Source organism: Brachyistius frenatus, unplaced genomic scaffold, assembly GCF_029030835.1.
Source record: "Brachyistius frenatus isolate BFR_SWC_R1_liver_20210118 unplaced genomic scaffold, ASM2903083v1 Contig_83, whole genome shotgun sequence".
NCBI lineage: Eukaryota > Metazoa > Chordata > Actinopteri > Embiotocidae > Brachyistius > Brachyistius frenatus.
Genome location: NW_027210682.1, coordinates 1,822,818 through 1,848,206, shown reverse-complemented (window position 1 = coordinate 1,848,206; position 25,389 = coordinate 1,822,818). Strand labels below are relative to the sequence as shown.

At 42.3% G+C, this 25,389-nt stretch overlaps 1 protein-coding gene across 1 annotated transcript; it reads right to left on the bottom strand.

Annotated features, from left to right (window-relative positions):
- Positions 1-783: 783 nt before the first annotated feature.
- gas2l1 (growth arrest-specific 2 like 1) lies at positions 784-23,614 on the bottom strand. Its single transcript, XM_069709410.1, has 5 exons — positions 22,348-23,614; positions 13,200-13,307; positions 8,906-9,002; positions 7,689-7,980; positions 784-5,876 (listed from the first exon to the last, which is right to left on the bottom strand). Exons 1-5 carry the CDS (start codon positions 23,047-23,049, stop codon positions 3,812-3,814), a joined length of 3,264 nt encoding a protein of 1,087 aa, XP_069565511.1. The 5' UTR covers positions 23,050-23,614; the 3' UTR covers positions 784-3,811.
- Between the last annotated feature and the right edge of the window lie 1,775 nt (positions 23,615-25,389).

Below are 25,389 nucleotides of genomic sequence, written 5' to 3'. Positions count from 1 at the left end.
AAGACTAATTCTGGTCTTTATTTAAGTAATAGTAATACCACACTGTGAAGACACTCAAAGCCTTACTTAAGTGTATAAGTATTATCGGCAAAATGTACTTAAAGCATCAAGAGTAATATATATATTTAAAAAAAAGAGTAAAATACTCCCTGTCAGTCTTTTACTATCAAGAATAATGCTATTGGATTAATATTAATGCTGTATTAATATGTATGTTGCATTTTAGTGCTGTAGTTATTTAAGATTTTGCTGATTCTAACTACTTTATGGCTAGTTTAAATTTACAGTAATGCATCATATTAGTATACAGTATTAGTATTATGCAGTATTAGAGTAAATTTACAAAGTTACATTCAAGCACTGTTTAAATACAGTACTGATATACAGGGTTGCCAATTTATTTGGTAGCTAATGCAGTCTAAACCCTACAAATGAGTTGTTACACTGATGGTGTTTTTAATATTTTTCCCACCCATGCCTTGTGTATCAATTGACACTGTTACACAATGTTCACATTACACGTTAATCCAGATGTTTAAATGAGGGTAGATCAACACCACCACAAACTAAAGCCTCTAAAATTAGCAATAACCCTAAATTAACACCCCTCTAAAACAGTTGACAAAAGAACTAAATACTATAACCTACATAGGACTGTTGTATAACACAATATTGTTTTTTAGCATGGTTATTTTACCAAAATAAACTGGCTAAATATAGGTCAACACATCTTTTCAACACATTTTGAACTTTATCATTATATACACACACTCCGAGACAAGGCAGGCTATAACATATTCAGTTTTGTTGACGATTTACTGGATTATTTGGATGGTTACACGCAGTATTTTTACATTTTACAAAGAAATGTTGTGTGTATGAAGAATAAAATTGTCGTTATCCACGTTCATGTTTTGGCTTTTCTTCTTGCAGGAGTGCCACCAAATGCAAACTCAATCTGCTCTGCACACTGCTGTGACCAAAGCTCCACATGAAAAATTGATGGGCGATATAGTTCATAAACTTCAGAAGAAAATATTTATTACAAGAACAACTTGACAGCATTTTCAATTTCAAAAAGAGTGAAATGTTGCCGTATTGCTATTTCATACACACAAATTCCACAATGTCAAGAAATCTGTACATTTAACTGAAGTTTCAGTGAAAAATGACATTAGCAAAGAAGAAATTGTCTGATCACAAAAATGTCACTGACTGGGGATAAAGGAGTGAGTGTTTTGAGAAATCTGCAAACTTGTGAAGGACAAAGAGCAAACCACGTGAGGACAATCATTGTTCTTAAGATTGATAAGCAAATGCTTACATGAAGTCACAGTTCACGTAACTGATAGATTGGAAACACTGGTTAATCAAAATGCAAATGTCTTCAAGAAGCCAAAACAAATGCAAACTGAAAATTATTTGAGTAAATGTAATATTGTGTTTATACAAAAAAAATAACAGTATTTTTAAATGTTGGGAAACAGCTTGAATATGTTTTGTCTGTCTGCGGGATCATTCCAGTTTTTCTTAACTGGTGACATTTCAAACGGATTGTGTCTCTTTACAGTATACGGCTCAGAAAACTGAAAATGCCTGACCGCATTTGGATTTCCCTAAACACTTATTCACTTACAGTACATGGGACACAGATGTCACTTAAGTCCACTGAGAGCTGATTTCATAAATAAATAAATTAACCCAACATCACTTCCTTTTTCCCTCTAACTCTTTAAATATTCTCTTACAGTATGTACACAAAGATATGCACACTCCTTATTTTTAGCCCATTCACTGTTTGTAGTGTCCTGCAGAAAGAATTTTATCAACAACTCTTTGTATTTGTTGATTTTATTCTCTGTCATTGTCTCAACAGTTTGTGTTTGGAATACTATTTCATATCGTAATCTTTAAAAACAAATGGCAATTTATGCCAATTTTTTATCATTCCTACCAAAATGTTTGGGAGGTTATGGTGTTTCTGCAGGACACTGACACCATATATTTTCAACTTTCAAATATATTTTACAAAGTCCACACCTGTCAAACACTAAAACAGGTACTGCACGCACTGTAGCTGGAGTCTCGCCTCTCCTACCGATGACAACTGTGCAATTGCTTCACAAAGGAACCTTAATATCCAGTTACAGCATCTATTATTCATGCACTTTTGCACACATGCAAACACCCAAGTTAAAGTCATTCTTCATCCATCCAACCTTCCCCTATCATATCATTGTTATTGGCTCTATTGGTTCTGATCAGCACCACCTTGAACTGTCATTGTGAATATATAATAGAAAGGGACCAGCACCAAAAGAAAAACATCTTGTACTGCAAATAAAACATGTCTTTCTTTAGCCACTTGATGTCACCATAGATTGTGCCATGTCTTTGAAATCCATTTTAAATAGGTTATCTAGCTCTTCATGTTTCAAAACAACTATTAGGCTTCAGAGGGAATACATTATACATCTTTGTCTTGAATTGTACATCTACATCAAGTACAATTTATGGTTACAATTGGCAATTTTGTTCACTTTTTTCCACATTCACACCCAAATGCTCCAATTTCTATTATCATAAACAGTTAATTAATGATGGCAATGCAGTGTTACCAAATAGGTCTTAGTGATGTGAAGCAAAAACATTCAAAAACTAAACTGTGAATAAATTTTAAGGCAAAGAGAATTGTCAAGGCATTTCCAACACCAATATTGCATAGCTAAGGCAGCACAGACCTTAATACAGCGAATATGTACATTAAACTGTATATTCCATGCCTTTTATATACAAATACCCACATCACTCAGTGAGCACATCAAAATGTATTTACACATTCATTATCCTACGTTTGTGATTTCTGCACATATGTATTTAGCATTGTATTCCAGAGAATAGTTTGGTCGGAGGAAGAGCGCTCAACATTTCTGTTTCAGTGACAATGACGCAAAGTAATATAATATTCATCGCTCTTCATATTTTTACACTTAATCCACTTAAAAGTAGAACTTAAAATGTTTTACTGCAATAAACAAAGTCTTAAAAACACTTTGAGCATTCAAAAACAAGTATTATCTATCTGGACTATATCAAGTGATTGTGAAAAGTTGACAGACTACATTAATAAGATCAGACAACTGTACAGAAATTGGTAGTGAGTATTGAGCGTAATGTTCATAAAGTCAGAGGAATGATGGGGGTACTTTTGTCTATGTTACCTATTAGTATATTGCAAGTGTGAGTATAATGAGTCATATACGAAGACCACTAATGTGGAGAGACTGTAAATTGCACAGTCATCGTACAAGGATTTTGGCTATCAAGGCAAGCAGAGAGGCTATGGCGAACCACAAGAGGGAGCCATTTCATCTGAGTAAAGGTTTAGTGTTTGCACTGTTTATAGACGTGCAGCTTTGAATCCCTGGCACTTTACCATGCCCCTTAGTGGGGCACATGGCAGCACATATGCTCTCTCTCTATCTGCTGATACCTTCTGTGTATCAACCGTGAGAAGTTCACAAGTGTCTTGTAAAAAAACAAAAACACCTTATGATTGGCAAAAGCATCCCCATGCACACGTTAACATTACAGTAATATTAAAGACCATTCCTTTGGTAATAAATAATTTGGCTTGAGTGCAAAAAAAGCAATGTGAACCCCCTGCATGTAATCAGTGGGGTAACTAAATGAAAAAGAAGGAGTGTTTGACATGCAATGAAAACAGTCTATAGCCCAGTCTTGAGTCTTTTTTACACAGTAGTTAAAGTTTATGACGACAACCTCCTGTGTCATAACCATCAGTTTTGTGCTACATCCAAGCTTCAGTGTCCAGGCTGTTTGACTGCCCAGGATAGGAGCAGTCTTTGTTTCCCATTGCTGGGGAACGGGGCTGAGGATGGATCATATCCGCAAAGGCCTGGTGCAGGCTCTTGCATGTGGCTGGACAACCAGTAGGATGGGAGCTCTGTGGGGACAGTGGTGGCGTGTGGCAGGGGGAGAGACTGTTGTGAGCCTGTAGATCTCTGTAGCTGACCGGGGTGGGGATACGTGAGGGGCTGTTTTCAGGCCTGTTGTCAGTGCGAGGCCTGAACCTGGCTCCCAGTTTGTGCTTAGAAATCGGGTCTAGCCTGCTTGCCTTCTTCTGCCCTTTCTTATTCTGTGGCACTTCTCCATCGGTGTCCCCGTTGGTCAGGGGTGAAGATGGTGTGGGGGACTCAGAGCGGGATTCGCTCAAGCTGAAACACATGGAGGAGTTTTCACTTGAAGAATCCTGGAAGGAGCAGTCCTCAGAGGGAGGAAGGGGCACAGGCGATGGACAAGCCTCTGGGGGCGGGAGGTCATCGCTCCCATCACCATTTTCTAGGTCATACGGTAAGTTTGGTTGGTGATTTTCCAGAGGAACATCTCCTTCAGGCCGTGTGCCCCAGCTAAGCTGACCCTGAAGACCTGTCAGCCCCCCTGTAGGAGGACAACCTCTATGGTCTCCATTCATACTGCCACAGTGGGAAGCAGGTTGCGAGGGGATTGGATTCATCAATCTGTCTGCGTCTCCAAGTCCAGGCAGAGACGAAGGAATTTCCTTCTCCTCCATTGAGCTAGAGATGGCTGGGAGCTTCTTGAGACCACCTCCACGCTCCCCCCAGTGTTCAGGCTCTCCTCTAAAATTGGGTCCATATAGTAAATTTAATGGGTCCTCCAGTGGGAAGTGACGAGGGTTAGTTCTCTTGGATTCCCTGAGGTCAGGCAGAGTTCCAATCTTTGCCCCCACATTCAAGGAGGAGGTGGAGGAGTTAGAAGATGAATACGCAGAATCAGTGACATTAGGGTCGGCGAGTGCTGTCACTGACTGTGTCCCAGCTACCTGTAATGTTGCTCCTCCTGGGTTTTTACAAGACATTCCCCTGGCCTGCTGTGTATTGGCCAGAAACTCAGCCTCAAAGCTGCGATACAGGTCCTGCTCCTTCTGAGGGTCTAAGATTGCCACCATCTGGAAGCCAAAGCCTTGTCCTTCCTCCTCAGGCTCCAGGTGCTCCTGGCGCTCCAGGCCAGACCAGTTCCTATGGTGGCCTTGCACAGCACAACGGGGACCCTGTGAGACCCGGGGAGAGCGGATGGCGTGATGATGAGAGTTGCGAGAAGTTGAGTGTGGTGACCGTCGACCTCCTGAAGTGACAGGTGGCAGTAGTCTCCCTTTTCCTGTGGAGGGTGAGCGAGGGGCAGGAGGTCTGGGAGCAGTTATAGTCTTCTTACTGGGGCAGCTGTTGTTGGTCTGGATTCCTTTAATAGGTGAGTTAGAGCATGAGGACGACTGTCTCTTGGTGAACCCACCACACATTCTGGGAGAGGCTGGGGTCACTTGTTTGGCCCGCAGGTCCTCTCGTCTGTCTGAAGGTGGGGGCTGAGGGTCTCTGTAGGAGAGAGTGGGTCCTGGGCTGGCATCACTAGACCGAGTACAACTAGATAACTTACTCTGGCTGTGGGAACGTGGAGGATGGAGCCTCCTTGGGCCCTCGTTTCCAAGGGAGCGGCCCCTCTCTGTGCGAGATGTCCGTGTTCTGTCAGAGGATCCTTGTGGTGGGTTGGGTTTGAGTATTGGAGCAAGACCAGAACGTTCCCGTGATTGGCTGCGCGCACGGGGCAGTGAAGGGCGCACGGATGGGGTTTGTTTTCCAGCTCCATGTCTCTCAATCACATGTTTCCCCTCCTTGCGATTGACAAGCAGCACTACCTCTTCACCAGAGCGCCGTGAAGCACCACCAAGAGAATGCCGTCCTCCTCCTCTTTCTCCTCCTCCTCCTCCCTTGGACGAGGCTGTGGAGGAGTCACTGTCCCCAGACAGACGTCTTGTCACTGGCAGCATTGTCTCCTTATTCCTACAATATAGGGAGGAGGCAGAGTTGTTTATATTTATAATTACACCACATGCTTAAAATAAATGGTTCATAACTTCTATGTGCCAATTAGCATTCATTACTCATGTTACTACACAGGTGGTACAGAGAAAACTGCTGACTTGGCTCTCAGGGCAACAACAGCTTTTTAGTAAACGTTATCTTCCTTCATGACATGTAATGTGCAACGTCATGGATTTGTGAGTATTTCCAACCTGTGACTGGTGCACACAGGCAGTGTTTCTGACCTAAGGCTCATGTGTTTCTTGGAACAGTGGGCAGTGACAGCCAGGGAGATTACAGGGAAAATGAGAACAAGTGGGGAAGGATTAGAGTTCTCGTATAATTTCTACCCCAACACACACCACTGCCCTTTCTCGACCAGACACCGCTCCACTGTCACGCACCAGTAAGGTCATCAGATTGAACTGTATAATCAGCTCATAGGTTACAGGTAGAACAAACCTGGATAGATATGATGAGTACTGATCAATAGAGTGTGTATTGTAAACTGGATATTTAAAGACTGAGCACAGGATTTGATATTTGTTTGACTGAAGATCTCAGGTGTGCTCACATATTTTACATAAAACAGCGTTTGGTCCCTGGATTTCTTTGCTAATAATGAAAGACCGTGTAATTATTTCAGTGTTACTCTTACTAAACTTGTAACAAGAAGTTTTTAAAGCGTCAGTATAAAAAGTATGATAAACTGCTGTCTGGGCTCCAAGCATAAAATGACCTGTCAGTCAATGTAGGCAACACAGCATGCTGCAGTCCTTTGTTTTGAACTTTGATGGTGGAGACACAGTTGTGTTTTCATTCTCTATCTGCAATTACTCTTTTATTACACAGGGCCTCTGCAGTTATCCTCAGAAATTAGATTTGTACATATTCAGGCATAGCAATTTGCCTGCATGGAGCCCACCTGTTAACCTACTTCCCAGTTAGCCCTGAACAGTTGTTCAGGGATAGTTGTCAGATTAGTCTTTATCTGGTCTGACACATTTGAAAGGAGATGCCCCACCCACACAGGGTTCATTTAAATTAGCTGTTGCCTTGACTTCTGGTCTGAGATATGCTAGATACAGAAATGAGCCACATACTGGCCTGTAGCCAAAGTAAACCACTAGTCAGCTCCTCATTGTGTTAGTTAGACAATAGCGCCCTTGCACTCTATCATAATGGAAAGGTATGTGACCATGTTAACATTTGGCTAGATCCAGGAAAAGCATAGGGAGCTCTTATTGTCTCTATACCCCCATAGAAAGAGCCAAGCACAATTATCTTAACATTACTACCACTCTGATATTCCACTTCAGAAGAATATTGAACGAATGTGTGGTTTCATTTCTCACTGGCTTCATACTGATTCAGACCATCTGTTTATCATGGCAAGACAAGAAGGGCTTGAGCAATAGTTAATAGTCCAATTAACTAGATGAAAGTGTGAAAGAGATGAGTTGGGAGAAGAGCTAAGTAAACATGTTAATGTCGACCTTTTAGCCACTAGGAGGGGCTGTAGGGTGGCTGTATGAGAGGGATTTATCAGGGCAATGTCACCTGAGATTAGATAAATCTGGTCTGGTCTAATCTGTGGCTTCCCGGCATGTGTATTTGTTGTGCGTCTGCCCCATCATGTGTGTGTTTGTGTATCTGTCTTGTCTGTCTGGCACAAAAGAGCAAGCTGCAAAAACTGAGCGTGCCCTGCCAGACTACTTGCGATAGATTAATTTCTTATCATGGTATCACATTTATCCTCGCACTTATCCGCACGCTTGCGTAGACACTCACCTGAGAGGATTAAAGTGTCGGGGCTCAGAGCGGTCTCTTGGCGGCCGTGGGAGTAGCTCTGCATGGACAGAGGAGTTCTGAGATCGACCTGGCCGGGTGGAAGAGGAGGAGGAGGAGGCACATGGAGTAGAGAAGGGCTCCAGGGAGCGCCTGTCGGGAGGCTTGTAAGGTGCGATGCCTTCATTTCGCCAGTGTGGACCCGGGCTGGTGGAGCGGGAGGAGTGGGCACTGGAGGACTTACTCTGGGCCCCCTGGCCTTGGCCACTGGCTTTAGCCTGGTGGTAGCGGTGAGCTGTGGAGACAGATTGACAACAAGTGGTTTAAGACTTCTTCTAACCAACATTGGCAGACAGCCTGTGCAATCACCAAGGATAAAAGACATCTGGTGTTCAAGAATTATACTATAGCTAACAACAAAAGCAGGATCAAGGTCTAAGTAGCAGTAGATAAAATCCCATTAAGGTGCACTCTTACCCTTACATTTAGGCTGAACATTTATAAAACATGAAACACCACACAGGGCCTGTTTCTACAACCACTTGATACTGCATGACATGGCCTCTTGTCGTTAGAAATATAACACCTATCAAGATTTCAGCATGTGTCAGCTGTCCAGGCGGTCATCCGCTGACGTCACCACCTCAGCAGCAGTTTGGATGAAGATGGATGGTCTCATCTGGCACAGTTATTGGCATGTTATCACTGTGCTGCTAATCAACGTGAGTGTAAACAATGATTAGTTAGTACAGATGTCAATTTCATAAGCAAAAAAAAGTCGTTGAGATGAGTTCCTCTACAGATGTGTTGTGGGATCAGGTATAGCAATAAAGGAATTACTGAGTCAGATTGACCACACATTTTCCATTACAAACTTGCGTCATTTCCCACACCTACATTTCTTGGCAGGATGTGGTGTTGGTCAGGGTTCAGTTTAACACAGACTGATTGTTGCTGGGTGATGTAATAATAAAAAGCAAAAATATGATCTCACAAAATTTAGAACTGCTTGGTAAAATATAAATTAAATTGAGAATGAATAACGAATACTATTATTCGACATTGCAGACCCTCACAGTGTCTGCTCCTTGACTGAACATAGCACATCAGATGTGAGTCATTTGTTTATGATCTTAAATGTATTATGAATGATGCAACACTGAGCCACAACAATAAAGGTATTTTGTAAGGGTCCGACGGAGACTAGGAAGTGACCTCACCAAAACCAGCACAGCGACATGGGTCATGCTTGTCCAAATAGTGCTCTAATGTGTCCCAGCCCCCTCCGACACGCACCATCACATGAGTCCGAAGGACCTGAGGGAGGAAATGAGACAACAAGGCTTTAATAGATGAAGAGAAAGTAACATACACGTTCACATACAAATAAAATGGCTAAACCTTTTTATATACTGCAACACCACCCACACAAGTCAATAGATGTGAAAATTCTACAAACAGGGACGCTTGCTGAAGGCTGGCTGGCCCTCAGTGTTATGTAACATCTAGATGCACCCCTGCATGTGCCCCTGCCTTTCCCTCCCCCACAACTCCTCTTTCTCCCACATCACCCCCAGCTGCTGCCATTATGAGGGCTGTTCATTGCTATGCCAACTCACAATTAAACAGAGTACGGGAGCATAATGGGAGCATAATAAAGAGCCAAAGTGCTGTGAAAGACTCTCTTTTTTTTTTTTTGGCCCCTCTCTCTCATGCCTCTCAGCTGGCTTCCCCATGTTTTCAGAGGGTAGTAGCGTGAATTAGCATGGTAACAACTAACCCCTGCTGTCTGCTCCGCTCCTCAGCTGAGAGTTCAGTTATCAGGGAGAGGAGCAGAGAGAAGAGGGGGCCAGGGTAGCCATAACAGAGGGGGGTTGGTGGATATGTCACTTCCTACTCTCTGCTGTTCTTTGAGCCACACACATCCACAAGATCAGACCAAAGAGCCTCACTCCCTCCAGGCAGAAGCTGCCTTCACTGAAGCAGCACACTTGGCTTGACGTGACAGCCCTGTGGATGCATCCCCCTGCCCTGGGTTGTGTAACACAGTCTGCCAGCCACATGTTTTAAAGGTTGTACCCGTGTCCTTGAGGGCGACACAAGGCAAAGCCATAATGGTAAATCTGTGTGGGCTGGCAAAGCCTTTATTTCCACCGAGTCACACGTGGCACAGCCTCTCATCTCTGGGTCACTAAGCACGGTCAGAGAGAGGCCGCAGACAGGGCATGTGCACCAAAGTCTGACCCTACCTTCTCTCCAATACAATCCCTGCCAATCCACTACAAGTGTTTTCATCAGCCTTGCTCCCTGACAACATAAAATCTGTCAAAACAGCTGATCTGCTTATCTCTATCAGACCTGAAACTATAAACTGCTTACTCGCTACTGCTTTGGCCTTAAGTCAGTCACAGGTTTATGGTTTGTGTGATGCTGCATGACCATGATAAGCCAGCAGTGAAAAGCAGGGTTGCACCAGTTTCATAACATATCAACATATTTTTAGCATCATGGCAGTATGAATCTCCACAATAAAATGATCACAAGGTCTACTAAGAGAGATTTGCATAACCTACAAAGTTGAAACAGGAGGTGAACAGACTGCTCTCAACAATACAGCAGTCTAAAATTTCTATTCTATCTTTGCACTTGACTTAATATACATATGCATCCCCTTTTTCTGTCACTCCCAATTTTCCAGGTGATTACTAATTTTATGTTTTTTTTAAGTGCATACTCTAACCCAGGTGTTACTACCGTTTTAAACTGGGATAGTGGAATAGCTGTCATGATGGCACTAGCTACTGGGAACCCAAATAAATAACTGCAGTGCGATAATTAGGTGACCATAAAGAGAATTATCAAGGGTTTTAAAATGCTAATTGTGCTGTGATCAATAACACTCTGCGTTAAGGATAATCCCCAATTTGTTAAATAAGCAGTAGAATTTTTTTTTTATAATACATTCCATAAAATAATACAGCATAGCTATTTTTGGGTCTAAACTTGCAACAACAACATCAGAAATTGAATGATCAAAACTAGAGATTACAAACGGATTAAATCACCATTCTACATCACTTGATTCCATATCCAACTAGTTTGTTATGAATTTCATATTTTGTACATGCTTCTCAAGCATTACCGAGGAGTCTGTTGAGGCTGAATAGATGTTTAAAGACTATGTTCCACTTTAGATCTGTGGCTCAGCTGCCAGATTTCCCAACCACTAAAGGGGTATCACAGTAGTACAGAGACCCAATCCCTGTTTCTATGGCAACGGTGAACAGAGAGACTTCTTGTAATCGTTGCGGGGGCGTGTTGAGCCAATTTCTTCTTATATCTTGATGGTGAGTTCAAAAATTAAGCTCATGGTTCATTTCAGCTGTTGTGCCCCACGACTTGAAGGCATCGTCTCCCAATTGGGAGCAACTTCCGTCAAGGACAAACATGTTATATTAACTCCCCCCTCTGTGTTCATATGTTCTGTTCGCCCATTTGCTTTCATGATTTCATCCCCGTTTCAGCCCAAGATCTTTGTCACATGCTTTGGCAGCTGAAAAGGTTTTCAAAGTGGCTGCCCTTTTCTTCCCATCAGAAGAATAAGGGAGGTGTGTTGGGTGCACTTGTAGCTGCTTGTCCATATGCATAATCACTGTCATCCCCAGTGAGCAATCAGGAGAGGGCGGAAACAGCAAGAGGAGAGCCAGTCTGACAGGTCGAAGGCTCCCAAACACACACACACACACACACACACACACACACACACACACACACACACACACACACACACACACACACACACACACACACACACACACACACACACACACACACACACACACACACACACACACACACACACACACACACACACAGACCACCCTGAATTTACATATGTCTGTTACATTGAAATGGCTGCTTCAACAGGCAGACAAGTGTTTACACCGATCAAACACAGCAGACTCCATCTTAGGGACTGTGTGTAACATTTACTTACTAATTTAAGTTGTAAAATACTGTTGAATATGTCATATAAAGTTGGCCTGGATTATAATTCCGGCTCACCATTTCTTTTAAGAAGAAAATTGCTAGAAATAATCACTTTGTCAAGTTTGCGATACATTTTGAAATTGGTACTTCCATGTGTAATGCTCAAATTTTTGGCTATTCTGAATACAATTATTCCAATAATATGTTATGGGCTTATTTAGATCAGGCCGTAATAGATTCTTTATAGTTCACCCTGTTTGGTGAAGAGGCAAAGAGAGGTGAAACACACTGTACCAACTCAGCACTATACATTTGAAGCTCTAACTGGTGGATTATTTTTTTTCTAGTTCATGGAGTGTCCAGAGAAAATAATAATAATACTTGGGAAGGTCTTTCCTTTTTTTTGTTTTAAGTGAAATTTAATATTCCATCTCTCTCATCACCCCAATAATTTGCATACACTCTTATAGTTAGTCCTGCAAAATCAAGTGCACATGACACATTTGAAGACTTTGTTTTGTGAATAAATGTACAACTCACGATGCAGAAAAAGCTATTCCTTAGAAAGGGAAGGGTGGACCAAATGGTGGCGCTAAAAGAAAAGAAATACTGACATGGCTTACAGTCAGACAGACCTAAGGTATATGATAATGCAGGCTGCTTGGAAAAACATCCAAAGAGTCCATTAATCTGGCAGTGGTACATTTCAGGTAATTGAGACCAAATCGATCTCTGGTATGAAGCAGCCTTCCTGCTCTGTCCTCTGAGGCCTGGTGTGGGTACAGTGTCAGCTCTTAAACTGAAAACGAGACTAACAGTCCAGCAGAAACAGGCCACAGCCGAGATAAGAAAAACTCAGGAAGTGACCTAAACGTCCATTTGTATCTCAGTGGAAAAAGTCCTGGGAGGGGGCCACATGAAGAGAAATCACAATACTGTTACATACAGTACACAGAACATGTCTGATTTAGCCAAGCAGCTGGTAACCTTGGTCTTTTTCAAACAACATATGATGCCATATGCCAGCACGGTATGGTTCCATTCTATTATTGCACACCTTCTATGCCATGTGCGAAGTATATATACATATGCAGCATACATATCAGGTGAACACATGTAAACTACTAAAAGAACTTAAAGCATTCAGTATTTATTTTTGTTTTGTAGTTTTGACTATTGTTTCTTTTGGTTATGAATAATCGAGTTGTTGTTCAACAGAAAATTAGCACTGATTTTGATAATCATAGGTTGTGAGGCATTTTTAATATTAATGGAAAATAATCCAAAAAAATTACATTTTCTGAGATTGAATTAATTTTCTGACATTTTTTTAATTGAGAAAATAATCAACAAATTAATCAATAATGAAAATAATAGATTACAACCCTATTTGCATTAGTGAGATTTGGCAACATTAGAGCTCTGTTATCGGAAAGTCTGAATTAAAGTACAGGACATGTAGACATGTGGCACACTGACAGATCATTCTGTTTGGTGTCAGGGTTTATGGTGGTGTGGACCTACCCTGATGAAGATCAGTGCACTGGAGTCTCCCACTTTGTACTTCCCCTCGGAAACCTTGATCATAGGAAACTGAGCTGGACAGGAACACCGGCCCAGAATCTCACGAACCTGAGGAGAACAGACATTTTTTAGCATTCAGAGCAAAATAAAAAAGCATGATGCACACATCTTAGAGGAACTTGACAGTGAACCCTTCCTGTTTTCCAGATGAGCACCCCCACATGAGATCATGTTTAATCACATAGTTGTAACCGTGACCAATGTACTGCTGCACCTCAGTGCTATGTGTCAACAACACAATGAGTCCATTTTATGGCGTGAGAAATGAGCAGTGTTGGCGGCCTGAGTATATGAGGATGTTGGATTATGTGTGTGTGTCATCTTCCTGCCAAATTTCCTCCCAGCACCTACAGGGTGATAAAGTGCCCTGCCCTGCTGCCTTACCACATCAAAAGCCCAGCTTCTTCTCATCTCTTTTGAACATTTTCCTCTCTTAGTTCATCGCAGTGTCACAAAAATACAAAAATACATATCTGGACCTGCTAATGAATACTCTTCCTCTTGAGCTCTCAGGGCTTTTACATGACCGTGTTTATGCTTTTGACATCATAAACTGAAGGGAAGAAAGTGCTCAGAAACCAGACTGGTGGCAGTGATGTCAGCAGGCTTGTGCTGCCAGCTGGGTTTTGAATTGAGAGAGTCAGAGCCAGTGCCCTTTCTGCGGTTGGGGGTGCTTATTAGGCAACCGGAGTCAGACACAACTGCAGGGTGGAGTGAGATGGGCCTGTGTTGCATAGGCCTGTGCTGTCGCTGGATTGGATAACTCTGATGTTTTTCTTGGCGTCTCTCTCAGACAAAGGCGTGCACACACTTGTCGACCAGGAGGGAGAGAAAGTAAAGCACCAAAGTGGACTGAGTTGAAAGCACAGTAGCAGAGGATGAATAACTGCCTCATAACCATTCATGCAAGGTCAGCCTTTACATAGGGCAGGGGTGTATTTCATTGACATTAAAGTGATCAAACAACATGTTGGAGGTCAATTTCAGGTCCTGAGCTTCTACCCTTTAGGTGTTTACAGCTCCTTTCATGCTGTACACAGCAAGATATATCAAGTTTGCTTGTGGTGTGTGTATGTGTGCGTGTGCGTGTGTGTGTGTGTGTGTGTGTGTGTGTGTGTGTGTGTGTGTGTGTGTGTGTGTGTGTGTGTGTGTGTGTGTGTGTGTGTGTGTGTGTGTGTGTGTGTGTGTGTGTGTGTGTGTGTGTGTGTGTGTGTGTGCAATTGGCCTACACCACATCCTTTATAGTGTATTCAGAAGATTAAGGTGGCACCTTGTTATTTTCTTGAAATAGCACCCTTCTTCAATCCCATACTAATTAAAGAGGGAGGAATCAGGGCTAAGCCTTAGCATCTCACCTGCCCCTCTGTTCTGCATTTCACCTGCTTCTCTTGAGCCTTCTTTCCTTCCTCTTCTCTCTCATCTGCTTTGTTGCACATCAGCCTTTATTTTTAGCCAGCCCACTGGCCGACCAGACCTATATTTGTCTTTTTGTTTATAGTGCTTTCTACATCTGCTTGCTCCCTCTCTTTTTCTCTGCCCTAACACCCTGCCTTTCACCCTGACAGTAGGTGGACAAACCCTGTTTGGAAAAACCCCAGCCAGTGACTTAATGGAAAGATTGCTATGGCAACAGACACACACACACACAGAGCCTTACCCTTCCCTTTTTGACTGAACAGTTTGCCTTATTTTTTTTCCTTCTTGCTACAGTGAAGCCTTTCTCCACCACAGCTGTTCAGCTAGTTTTCCTCTAGAGGGAAGGTGCAGGACTTACACACTGTGTCTGAAACACTGAGCCCAATATAGACTTGAAGTGTTTTAATAATAACTGAATCAACAGCAGCTCTGACACTTAAAGTATTTACCTTGTGGAACCTGTAACAAATGTGTGCAATTGCCATGTCTTCACAGTGTCAACAATGACAGCTACACTGAAACCAAAACACACGCATACACACTGCAGAGTGAAACAGAAGGGGATGAGAGAGACAAAGTCACGGAGGAAGCATGCGGAAGTGGAGCTAAAACACTGCAAAAAACTGAGGGATGAATTATGAATGCACATTGGCCACAGGAGAGACACTTTCAGCAAGAAGCTGCAGATGTTTGAAAAGGAAAAGAGAGAAATATAAAGAGTGGTTGAACAATCGACAGCACGCCCTATGCTGAGAATCTGCTGTGTCTATCTTGAGATAGGAATGCAGATAATTTTGCAAGAACAGAAAGAGAAACTTTTTTATTATCAAGAAACTTCTGTAACATTCCCTTTAAGCTGAGTTTGTTTCCTGGGAGTTTTATGTAAAGAACATTTACTGCACAGATTGCTTTAATGATCCCACTGCTTAGATCACATCATATCTGCTCAGTATGAGTCAACAATCTCTTCATTCTTTTCCTTCCTGAGCTGCAAACATCTGAAGGCCCATTCATGAAAGAGATAGGCCGAGACTGAGGGCTGAGCAAACCCTGGGGGATGAACAGAGGAAATGGGAGGGGGACAGACAGAGATGTCAAGATTTTATTCTCCATATTCTTTACATGCAATACTTTAGCTTGGTATCAGACTAATATAGAAGACTGTTATACTAAGTGTATCTGCTGTTGTATGATTTAAATGTATTGGTTCTTATTATGCAAATACACAAAACATAGTTCCAGTTTCGGGGCTCGGGTTTTCAAATGCTCCCTAAGAATCCACAACAACAACCACACACTTCGCTCCAGTGCTGTCATCAAACATAGGTGTGCTGTCCTGCTGTGACTGGCTCCTTTTATGAGTGGATATGTGAAGGATACATATGGCTAAACTCCAACAATAACAAATTGAACATTCACATCTCACTCCACAGGAATTTATACAAGGCGTTTCCAGGATTTTACTTCTGTGCCTTCATTGAGACAATTGTAGAGTCGAGGGAGCTTATAAAAGATTATATGGCACGACTCATACAGTACACACGAGGTGAAAGAAATTACAGAACAAGACTCTTCTCTTAGCTTATCTGCATGCCCTGAAGACTGGAAACTTCCCAAGATTAAACAACCTCGCCATCAGAGAAGCACAGAGACATGAAAACAAGGCCACAGGGGGACCCTGACTTGGCAGGACAGAGATTTTTGGAAGTTTAGGGGTTATTGCTCCACCACCCATAAATAAGCATTCCTAGAGCTTGTGAACACACGCTGAAAACAGCCACATCAGACTCAATCCTCCTGACAGCCTATATAAATGACTCCTCTGTGAACAACATCTCATAAACATTTGCTCAATTTATCTCTCTAAACAACGTGGGGGTGTAGGAAGGCAACGAAAAACGAAGTAAATGATAATTTTGTTTTCTAATTATGTTGGAGCTGTAGCTCGAGGGAATGAACTGAAGAGAGTGTGGAAATACAAGTACTTGGAGGCAGTTAGTGTGCTCTGACAGGCTCAACCAGCAGGCAAAAGATGGAAAAACAGAGGTGGACGGACTCCTCAGAGTCAGGTATGTCCGCAAATGCACTTACAGGGGGAGGGGCAATAAAATAAAATATACTAATTTGTAATCGCTTTGGAGGCTGCAGTTTGCTGGGATTTTGAAGTATTTTGTGTTATACTGATGGAAGTGTATATTATTTTATTGTGAGGTTAGACTAAATGAGATAAAAATCTATGCAATATAGACTACTTCATCAAAACTCCTCATAAACACTCAAACTGACCCTCCACCCTGGCATTAAATCTGCACTTGTCATTCACATATTTATCATTTTTATCGCTATTATAGTCACTATTGTTGTTATGATTTTGCATTAGAAAATAAGAATTTACTTTCAGTTTACTTCCATCTCTACTGCCTGGAGCCAGCATTTGTCTTCAACAATTTTTTTTACTCTCTATTATTGAGTCATTTACTTATCCATTTTTCTATCACTTTACTGATTTGTTTATGTATTTATAAATATTTTGTTACACATTTATCATCTTTTCACCCCTTCATAGATTCCCCACAGCGAGGCGGCACCATTCAATGGACCCTGAAATCTGGGGAGGAACTCGAGGATGGACTGTGAGCGTGGCAGTACGGAGAGGGCCTGATTACCGATAAGCCCCTCTTCAAGTAGGAAGTTTCTCCTCAGTTTCAAATTAACATCAGCCCACCGTAGGGGAGCGGACATTTTGCTGTGTGTACTTTATCAATAAACACAAACAAGGAGTGTATGTAAGCAATAGTTTGGCCTTTGGGGAAATATAATTACTCTCTATCTGACAGTTAGAAGAAGATTGATGCCACGCTCCTTAAAATGTAAGGCTGCAGCAGGTTAGCTTAACATAGTGTCAAACATGGAAACGGGAGTTTGGTTGGCAACCAAATCTGCCTAGCAGTACTTATTAATAAACATGTTGGATTAGTTTGTTAATCCATACAAACCAAAGTGTGAAAAAAAGAACAACAATTCGCAGTTTTTAAAAGGGATTATGTGGTATTATGTGCCTTTGTCTCACAAACAAACTAAGAAATTAGTGAGCTTCAGAAGTGCTGACAGATGGATTTTGAAAATGTGTGAATATAACCGAGTTTCCTCAATAAGGAAACAAGTGTTGACAAAATTGCAAACTATTCCTTTAGCTGTTATCTGAAAAACATGCTTTTAAGTAATTTTATACTGTGTTGTGTGTTTGACCCAAGTAAAAAAACGTAATCATATTTACTCCAAGGTAAATCCATCATTTACTGCTTCAAGGAAACCATCCTCTGTAAATCGATGCCTTCCGTCTGGCTACATGACAAACAGCCCATCAGGGGCTGGAGGAATACAGGAATCTGATGGACACTAAGCCCTATGAGGTGGATAACTCCATTATTCATTTGCTCCAGTAATGGAACAGCAATGCAATCACTCGGGGCAGGACGTTAAATATCAGACCACTACCTAACTCATTTGCCAGTTTGTTTTGATGAAGCTCAACAACAGCCAGGACTCTCCTGGTGACAGGCAAGGTTAGAGGAATTTATGTCGAGTCTCAACCTGAGACCAGCTTGAAGAGGCTGCACGCAGGTTAAAAAAAATAAACAGAGAATAGCTGTTCACACGGACGGAAAAAAAGCCTGTTCAGACTGACACCCAGTTAAATGATAATTATGCAAACAATCAGCTGTTAGCATCAAACGCTGCATTAAGGACACAAAGCGGGCGATATGTAAAGTGAGAAGTCAGCGGTTTCCACACGCACCCTGCTGCATGGAAAACAGTGAGGAGGAGTGATGACTGAGGAGTGTGCAAAATAACCTTCAAAATACTAAACCCCAAAACATGAGTGCATGTGACACAAGAGAGAAAAACATTGAATTGCTGCCACGTTCTCTCAGCAAAGCGTATGAGTGTGACCCAATGCAAAGCATGATGACCTACTTTTCTCTTTCACTCTCTCTACTGTAGCTCTTCCTCCCAGAGTAGCATCCATTCAAGTCAGGTTTAACAGAGTGTACAGTAAAGTCACTCAAGGCACAATATCTGCCGTCTACTCCCCTTTTTTATTTTTTTTATTTCCTGAATGCATGAATTGGACCATAAGGTTAATGGAGTGCAGCGTCCATATAGGCATAATACACACATTCACTCTGTGTTACCATCCTTCTCCTTTTTTCTGCTGGTGTTTCCATCCAAAGATGGAGATGTCAGCATTTGATTACCTCTCCGCCAACGGTGGCAGTCTATTCATTTCCTCGCTTCCATGCCACCAACAAGACATACGGTTCCACTCTTTGCTTTATCGTCTCCAGTGGAGACAGAGGTGGGGGATGGGAGTGAGGGCTCATATAGGAACTAAATAAGGGCTGAATGTTGAAGCCTGGGGTAAGAGGAGACACAAGCTAGTTTGTATGAGTGAGCAGGAAGAAGGAAAGATGGCGAATGAAGGAAGCCAACAATGAAGCCTATGGTTTGTTGTTTATAATTTCGAATAGTGTAATGAATGGATGCCTACGAATGCAGCAAACATGTGAACAATTAGAGTGTACATTAAGGGGACCACAATGTGTCATTTTAATTACTACATATCTATCAGTTTGTGTAGCTATTGTGTTTGGTTTTACAGTTGAGCCCTGGGACTAATGGCAAGACCTAGAAAATACACAAAAAGGTCACGTGCGGAGTTGGATGACCTCAGGCTCAGTGCAGCATAGAGAAATGTATAGATACAGATTCTATCAAAGCCATGGTCGTAATCCCTCTCTAGTGAGAAAATCCCCTAATGCAAAGGATAAACTTCATGTAGACACACAGCGATGTGAACCAGCTGCTGTCTGCACATCTGATAAATAGGAACATTCAGACCGAGTTAAACTATGATGAAGGAAATGAGACTCCGGCAACTTTCTCAACTTCAGAGTGGAATGCCGACCTACAGTAAGATGAGTAAGAACGTACACAAGAGGCAGATCAGTGAAATACAAGGCGGTGGTGAATGTTTCCATGAAGTTGTGTTGTAACCACTAAAGTCAACAGTTTACACCTACTGTATCAAGCAGGTTTACCGAGTTACTCTGTTACTTAAGCTAAGTGTTCAGGGAAAAATTTTAACTGGTCCTATTTTGTGATACACAGTTACAATGGTTATTGAACACTCACATGTCCTGAGAGGATTTGTATTTTGAGCGATCAATGGCTGCTGTACACGTTACTAAACTCCCTACAATAATGACATGTAATCCTATTATCGGCACACTTGTATAGTCTCAACAAGAGGATTAGTTTGCTCAAACAATGCATAGAGGACTAAATGGCAAAGATACAAATCTCATACATGAGTTAAGCAAGAAACAAATGCCGAACTTTTCATATTCAAATATTCTTTAGTGATTCTGATCTATTTTTTGATAACTGAACAATAAATACATATGATCCTGTATATCAGTCTCATAAGCGCTGCCTTACCAGAAATATTAGCATAAAGTACTTTTTCTGCTTCAAATTGAACTGGTTTAAAGCGTTGTAGTGGTACATACATGAACTTTGATTATAGGTGGATGTTACTCTGCAACATCAACGTTAATCTCAAATTAAGATTTTTGTAGAACAAAATGTGACAACTGAATTGAAACTGCAGCTCAATGTCCGGGGCTGCTGTGCAGATCTCCGTAGTAAATGGCCTGCTAATTAATTGATGACATTTTATCAATAATGTTTCTGGATATGGTTACGAAGGCAGAACACATAAATTATGTATTTTCATGAAAAGCAGACACAAATTTAAGTGATCATGAATTTAAATAAATCTCATAAGGCCGTCACATTAGACAGAAATAGTGTTCCGCAGGATTAACTTGTGACTGGTGTTATGGAGGACGAAGAGGCCTAATAGCCTTGCAGCAACAGCTGAGTATCAGATATTGATCAGACTATTTAAAGGGAAATGTCGATTGTGTTTCCTGGCAAATATACAATCCAGAAAATTAAGAGGTATTCAATGGAAGCATGACTCACACAAAGTCTGGGCCTCAAAATAAGAAGTGGACCACAAACAGTTGAAGTCATTACACAGGATGTGTTAGTACGACTCAGCAAACACCACAAAAACGATTTGTGGCCTTTCATCTAAGTACCAATGTGGTTTCTTGTTTGAATTGCCTCGTGTTGATAATGTTTGCTATTCTGTGCAGATTACATTTAGCTTTCTAAGAGAATGGAGGATTTATTCAGAAGACACATGACAACTGAGAAGGCCACTTACTAAATGATCTGTGTTAGTCACTGTCCAACAGATGACACTGTGTACACTGTGTGTGCACTGAGGGATGTGTCAGTGACAATGAAAAAAAGGAAAGACAGGCATGTCCACTTGTGGCTTTCCTGTGATCGTTTTGTCCCAAAATGTAGTTGACATGTACAATCCTGAGTACTCAGTCAAATGAGTGAGAGTGTGTAGATACAGACAGTCTGGGTAAGAAGAACAGCGCACATCCTCCTCCACATGCTCTCCTATTTCTGTCCGTGGAGGTCACATTAGAACCGCTGTGCTTTGCTGCCTGATGAGCAAGAGTGTGACTGTTGGCCGTCTCCCCTCCTCCCTCCCTGTTGTCCCTCAAATCTTTGGTGTCAAAGACAGACATTGTTCCTCTCATCAGCATGAAAATATTAATTTCACCCCCTCTCGCAGCCCAACAGGCATGTGCTCTGCTGTGACGGCTGTGTGCTCTTTAGCTTTGCCCTAACAAGACCTTTGCCCCTCTCACAAATTACTTCATCTCCTGCAAGCCCGTGCAAAGGTCAATAACTTCGTCACAACCAATGACAAGAGCTGATGGTTTGAATCCCACAGGAAAATAAATGATTTAAAACTAAACTGCCAAAGGGAACATTTCTGCTAGCATCGATTAAGTAGCAACAGAAGTGATGCACGATTAAGACTCTTCCTGGCCTGCAGAGCATTGTATTGATTATTCTTGATGGACGAGCTCAATGAAAGAGACTGAAGATAACTGTCGACACTGAAAAAAAAAAATCTGAGGCAGAGTTGACATTTCTACAAGAATGCAGAAGAAATGTCTCTGAACTGACCTGTGTGACTTTTCAGAGCTCTCCTGCAGGAGAAAGCAAGTTTTTGAGTGCCACACGCTCACGGCCTGCAGGTGAGCGGGAAATTAACAGCAGAGATATGTACACACCCACACCACAGGCAATCTACAAGGCGCCTGCCTTCTTCACGGCACTAACATGAAACTTTCAGAGAGGGTGCTTCACTTTTGACACATTTCTGTGTTTTACCGTGGGAGAGATCGGTCTTCTATAGGATGCTTCATACTGTTAAGCACCAGACAAAACACAGGGAAGAGATTTACTTTTGACCAAGGCTAGAGGGGGGGGGAAGCCTGTGGGAAACTGTGCTCACACTTTCATGGGAGCACAGCGTTCCAGCAAATCCACTGTCTTCCATCCTTATGAGTAGTGATGAAGTAACCATGTGACATCGAGCAGTGAGATCATCACACAATGCATAACAACTTTTATAAAGCATTATGCAGTTATGATACATTCAGCTGTAGATCATTCCGATCAGGGTACTAATACGTAGCAGCTTGTGTTTATCTTTCCATCTGCAACTCACCAACTCATCCAGATTTCGCATGTCACATAAAACTCTCTTCTGCTGCCAGACGAACGGCTCTGGCTCAGGTTCATCTTCATGCTCCACACTCTGACTTTTCTCCTTCCGACTGAAACACCTGCTGGGCGGGCTCTGCTCAACTGGCTCCCCTACATCGATCCGTAGGCTTTCCTGATCCCGGATCTCCTCTTCGATCTCCTCCTCCAGCTGGATCAGCATGGGGGCCAGCATGCCAAACTTGGACCCACGTCGCGCCACCTCAAGGAGACACAGAACAAAATTCTTCTCGTTGCATCTCTCCACGAGGTCGTTGGTCTCGAACATGAGGACGTCTTTGATCCAGAGCTCCTGCCTGCACCAGCTGATGAAATTGGACACATTATCCCGCGCCAAAAACGAGCCAGGGGTAACATTGCGCGACTGAAAGACAACATCTTTCGATGGCACCTTCATGGACAGAGCAGCCTCCGGGTACTCCAGCTGGAAGTCCTGCGCAGCTCGGTTCACGTTGTTGGCGTGCCGACAGAGGGCACAGCCGGCCTCTAGCCCATCCATAAAGGTGTCCGCAGTGATATCTAGATCGTACAGGGTGTTCAGCCATTCAGCCAGATCCTCCTTCATGGCATACAGGTATTCCTCACTGGTTTTAAAGGGCCGGATACTCTTGGAGGCGGCAGACTGGATGTTGCTCTGATCAGCCATATTGTCCGATTATGTATCAATAAGGTCTACGTTATAATTCCCGATTCTCTCATTGCACAACTGCGCCCCGAAGCCCCATCCGCAAAACATAGCGAAATAACCGCGTTGACGCATCCATGCCGATTTGCATGTGCGGATTCTTACAGGAGCTCCTTGAAGCCAGGCTTTGTATTGTCAGAAGCATATCGGGATGCGGGGCGGCCGTGGCGCATGGATGCGTTTTCCGGATGTCTGCGGAAATCGTTTCCTTTAATGAGCGCATCGCCGGGTCCCGGAGTGAAAACGAAGCAGTCCTAGAAGCCGACACACACCCGAGCCGACGGCCAGTTAATCCACCCGGTGGCCGGCGGGTCCTCTCGGCCACACTAATCCACGTGTCACCATGTCGGTGTCTGAGGTGGTGGTCAGTCAGATCAGCTCCTCATCGATGAAATCACGATCGCTGAGTCCACTGTTCATTTCCCTGCAAATAGGCTCAGCCCATGTTGCGCCGCCTCTTGCGCTGAATATCTTGACCTGCTGTAGCTTAGACCAGCAGAGCGACTCGGTGGCACATCCCATTATGAGGGATAAACGCTCGACAAAGGAGGAAAACTTAACCCCATGTTCACCAACTCAACATATAGCCTACTGCGCAGTAGTGGCAGATACTGATGATGGGAATTACAAGATGCTGGAACGAACACCGTAAGGTCACAAATTGGCCATTGAAAGCGCCAAATTAAACATTATACAGGCTACTCTATAGGCTGAAGGATGAGCAGTGAAGAACAGTATTTCCATCTGAAAATGAAGTGGTGTTAAAGTGTGAAGTAAGCAGCTGTAAAATATCAACATGCCTGCTTATGAGTAGCCTATTTTCCTTGGAAATAAATTCCAAATACCTTAGTTGATGTTAATGTCAATATTTGTTTGCCCCCCCCCCCCCACTGCTGTTGAGACTATAGGTTCATTGTCTCAGGTCTGTGGACATTATTTTTTGCTCACAGTGTTGTTGGACAGACTGCATTATGTATTTATGCTGTTTTGTCCATCCTGTTATAGAAAGAGAAACATATTTCTTGGATTTTTTTTTTTTTTGGGGGGGAGGGGGGTTAGGATAACTTCAGTGCGCCGTTAACTCAGGAAATAAAGCTGAAATGTGTTTGATTTCTCTTCATCTCCCTCTGTATCATTTTAAAATGTAAATAGCCCAGAATCATCGCACTGTTCTTGACACTAGTCAGGACTACTACTAGGACTAGTAGCTTTGTAGCTCAACATCAGGTTTGTAGCTTTTGGTGCAAAGATCTGATTTTCAGGTTTTTAAAATGATTTAATTTTTAGTTTTTAGAATTATAAAAACACCAGCAAAACTTGTTGGCGCTTTAAAGGTTACTGTAAATAAAAAGATAGGAAGGAAGCACATGATTAGGAACTGCTATGTCGTATTTTAAAACAAGCTCAACCAAATCAAGGTTTTAATATTTTCTGGTGGAAGGATGGAAGGTTTATTTATTGTATTTAAAGTACTATGTGCCTCTTTTATAAAGGTTTCTATTGAGAAAATTGTTGGGAAACAGAGAAATCCTCATTTTCATCTACAAGTTCAACTCTTCAATTGTATGTCAATACACCTGTAATTTATTTGTGCAAAGATTTAAATAATGGGCCTTTAATCTTTTTTCCCCCCACCATCTTGTGTTCCCTTTAACAATCATCTAAAATCTCGGGCTCTCCTCTAGTGGCACGCCTCCTCAAGTGTGATTGTTTGAATTTAAGCAAAGCACACTGCCAAGGAGGAGGTCTTGTTTTCATTTAAAAAGAGGGGATGTGTCTGTTTAAGAAAGAGAGAGAGAGAGAGAGAAAGAAGGAAAGAAAGCAAGGGGGGAAGGGGGGATACAGAGAGAGAAAAAGAGAAGGAGAAGGTGGGGGTTGATGAGATCATTTTCTGGGCTTGGATGAATCAGCTTTTCTGTCAGTAAAGAGAGAGAGAGAGCGTGTGAAGGGGAATTCAGCACTCTATTAATCCACATGAGCAACTGGCCACAGCAAATGAGAAGCACTTCAAGATGTCAGCTGTGACGGGGTTTCCCCGCAGGCATAACTTAAAACACATCGAGACACGTCATTACTGTATCTCATCAAAAACAAGATTGTGACGTCAGGACCTGTGAAAATGACAATGACCTATCAGCCATTTGTAATCAAGAGTAGGCTGTTATCCCCAGAGGGAGGTCATAAGTCAGAAACTGGACAACTGAAGTTGGGAGTAGATTTTGTGTCCTGCTCCAAAACACGGAGACAACAGCTGCATTCACGGTTTCTTTTTTTTTTCTTCAGACAGGCATGAAAGCGTTC

What these genes read in the sequence shown, in the direction of transcription:
- gas2l1 (XM_069709410.1), bottom strand. Translation starts at nt 23,049, where the DNA reads ATGGCTGATCAGAGCAACATCCAGTCTGCCGCCTCCAAGAGTATCCGG. An exon ending in ATGTCGCTGTGCTGGTTTTG is followed by an intron (nt 7,981 to 8,905) that starts GTGAGGTCACTT and finishes CTGTCTCCACAG; the next exon opens with CTCACCGCTACCACCAGGCT. An exon ending in CGACACTTTAATCCTCTCAG is followed by an intron (nt 5,877 to 7,688) that starts GTGAGTGTCTAC and finishes CCTATATTGTAG; the next exon opens with GAATAAGGAGACAATGCTGC.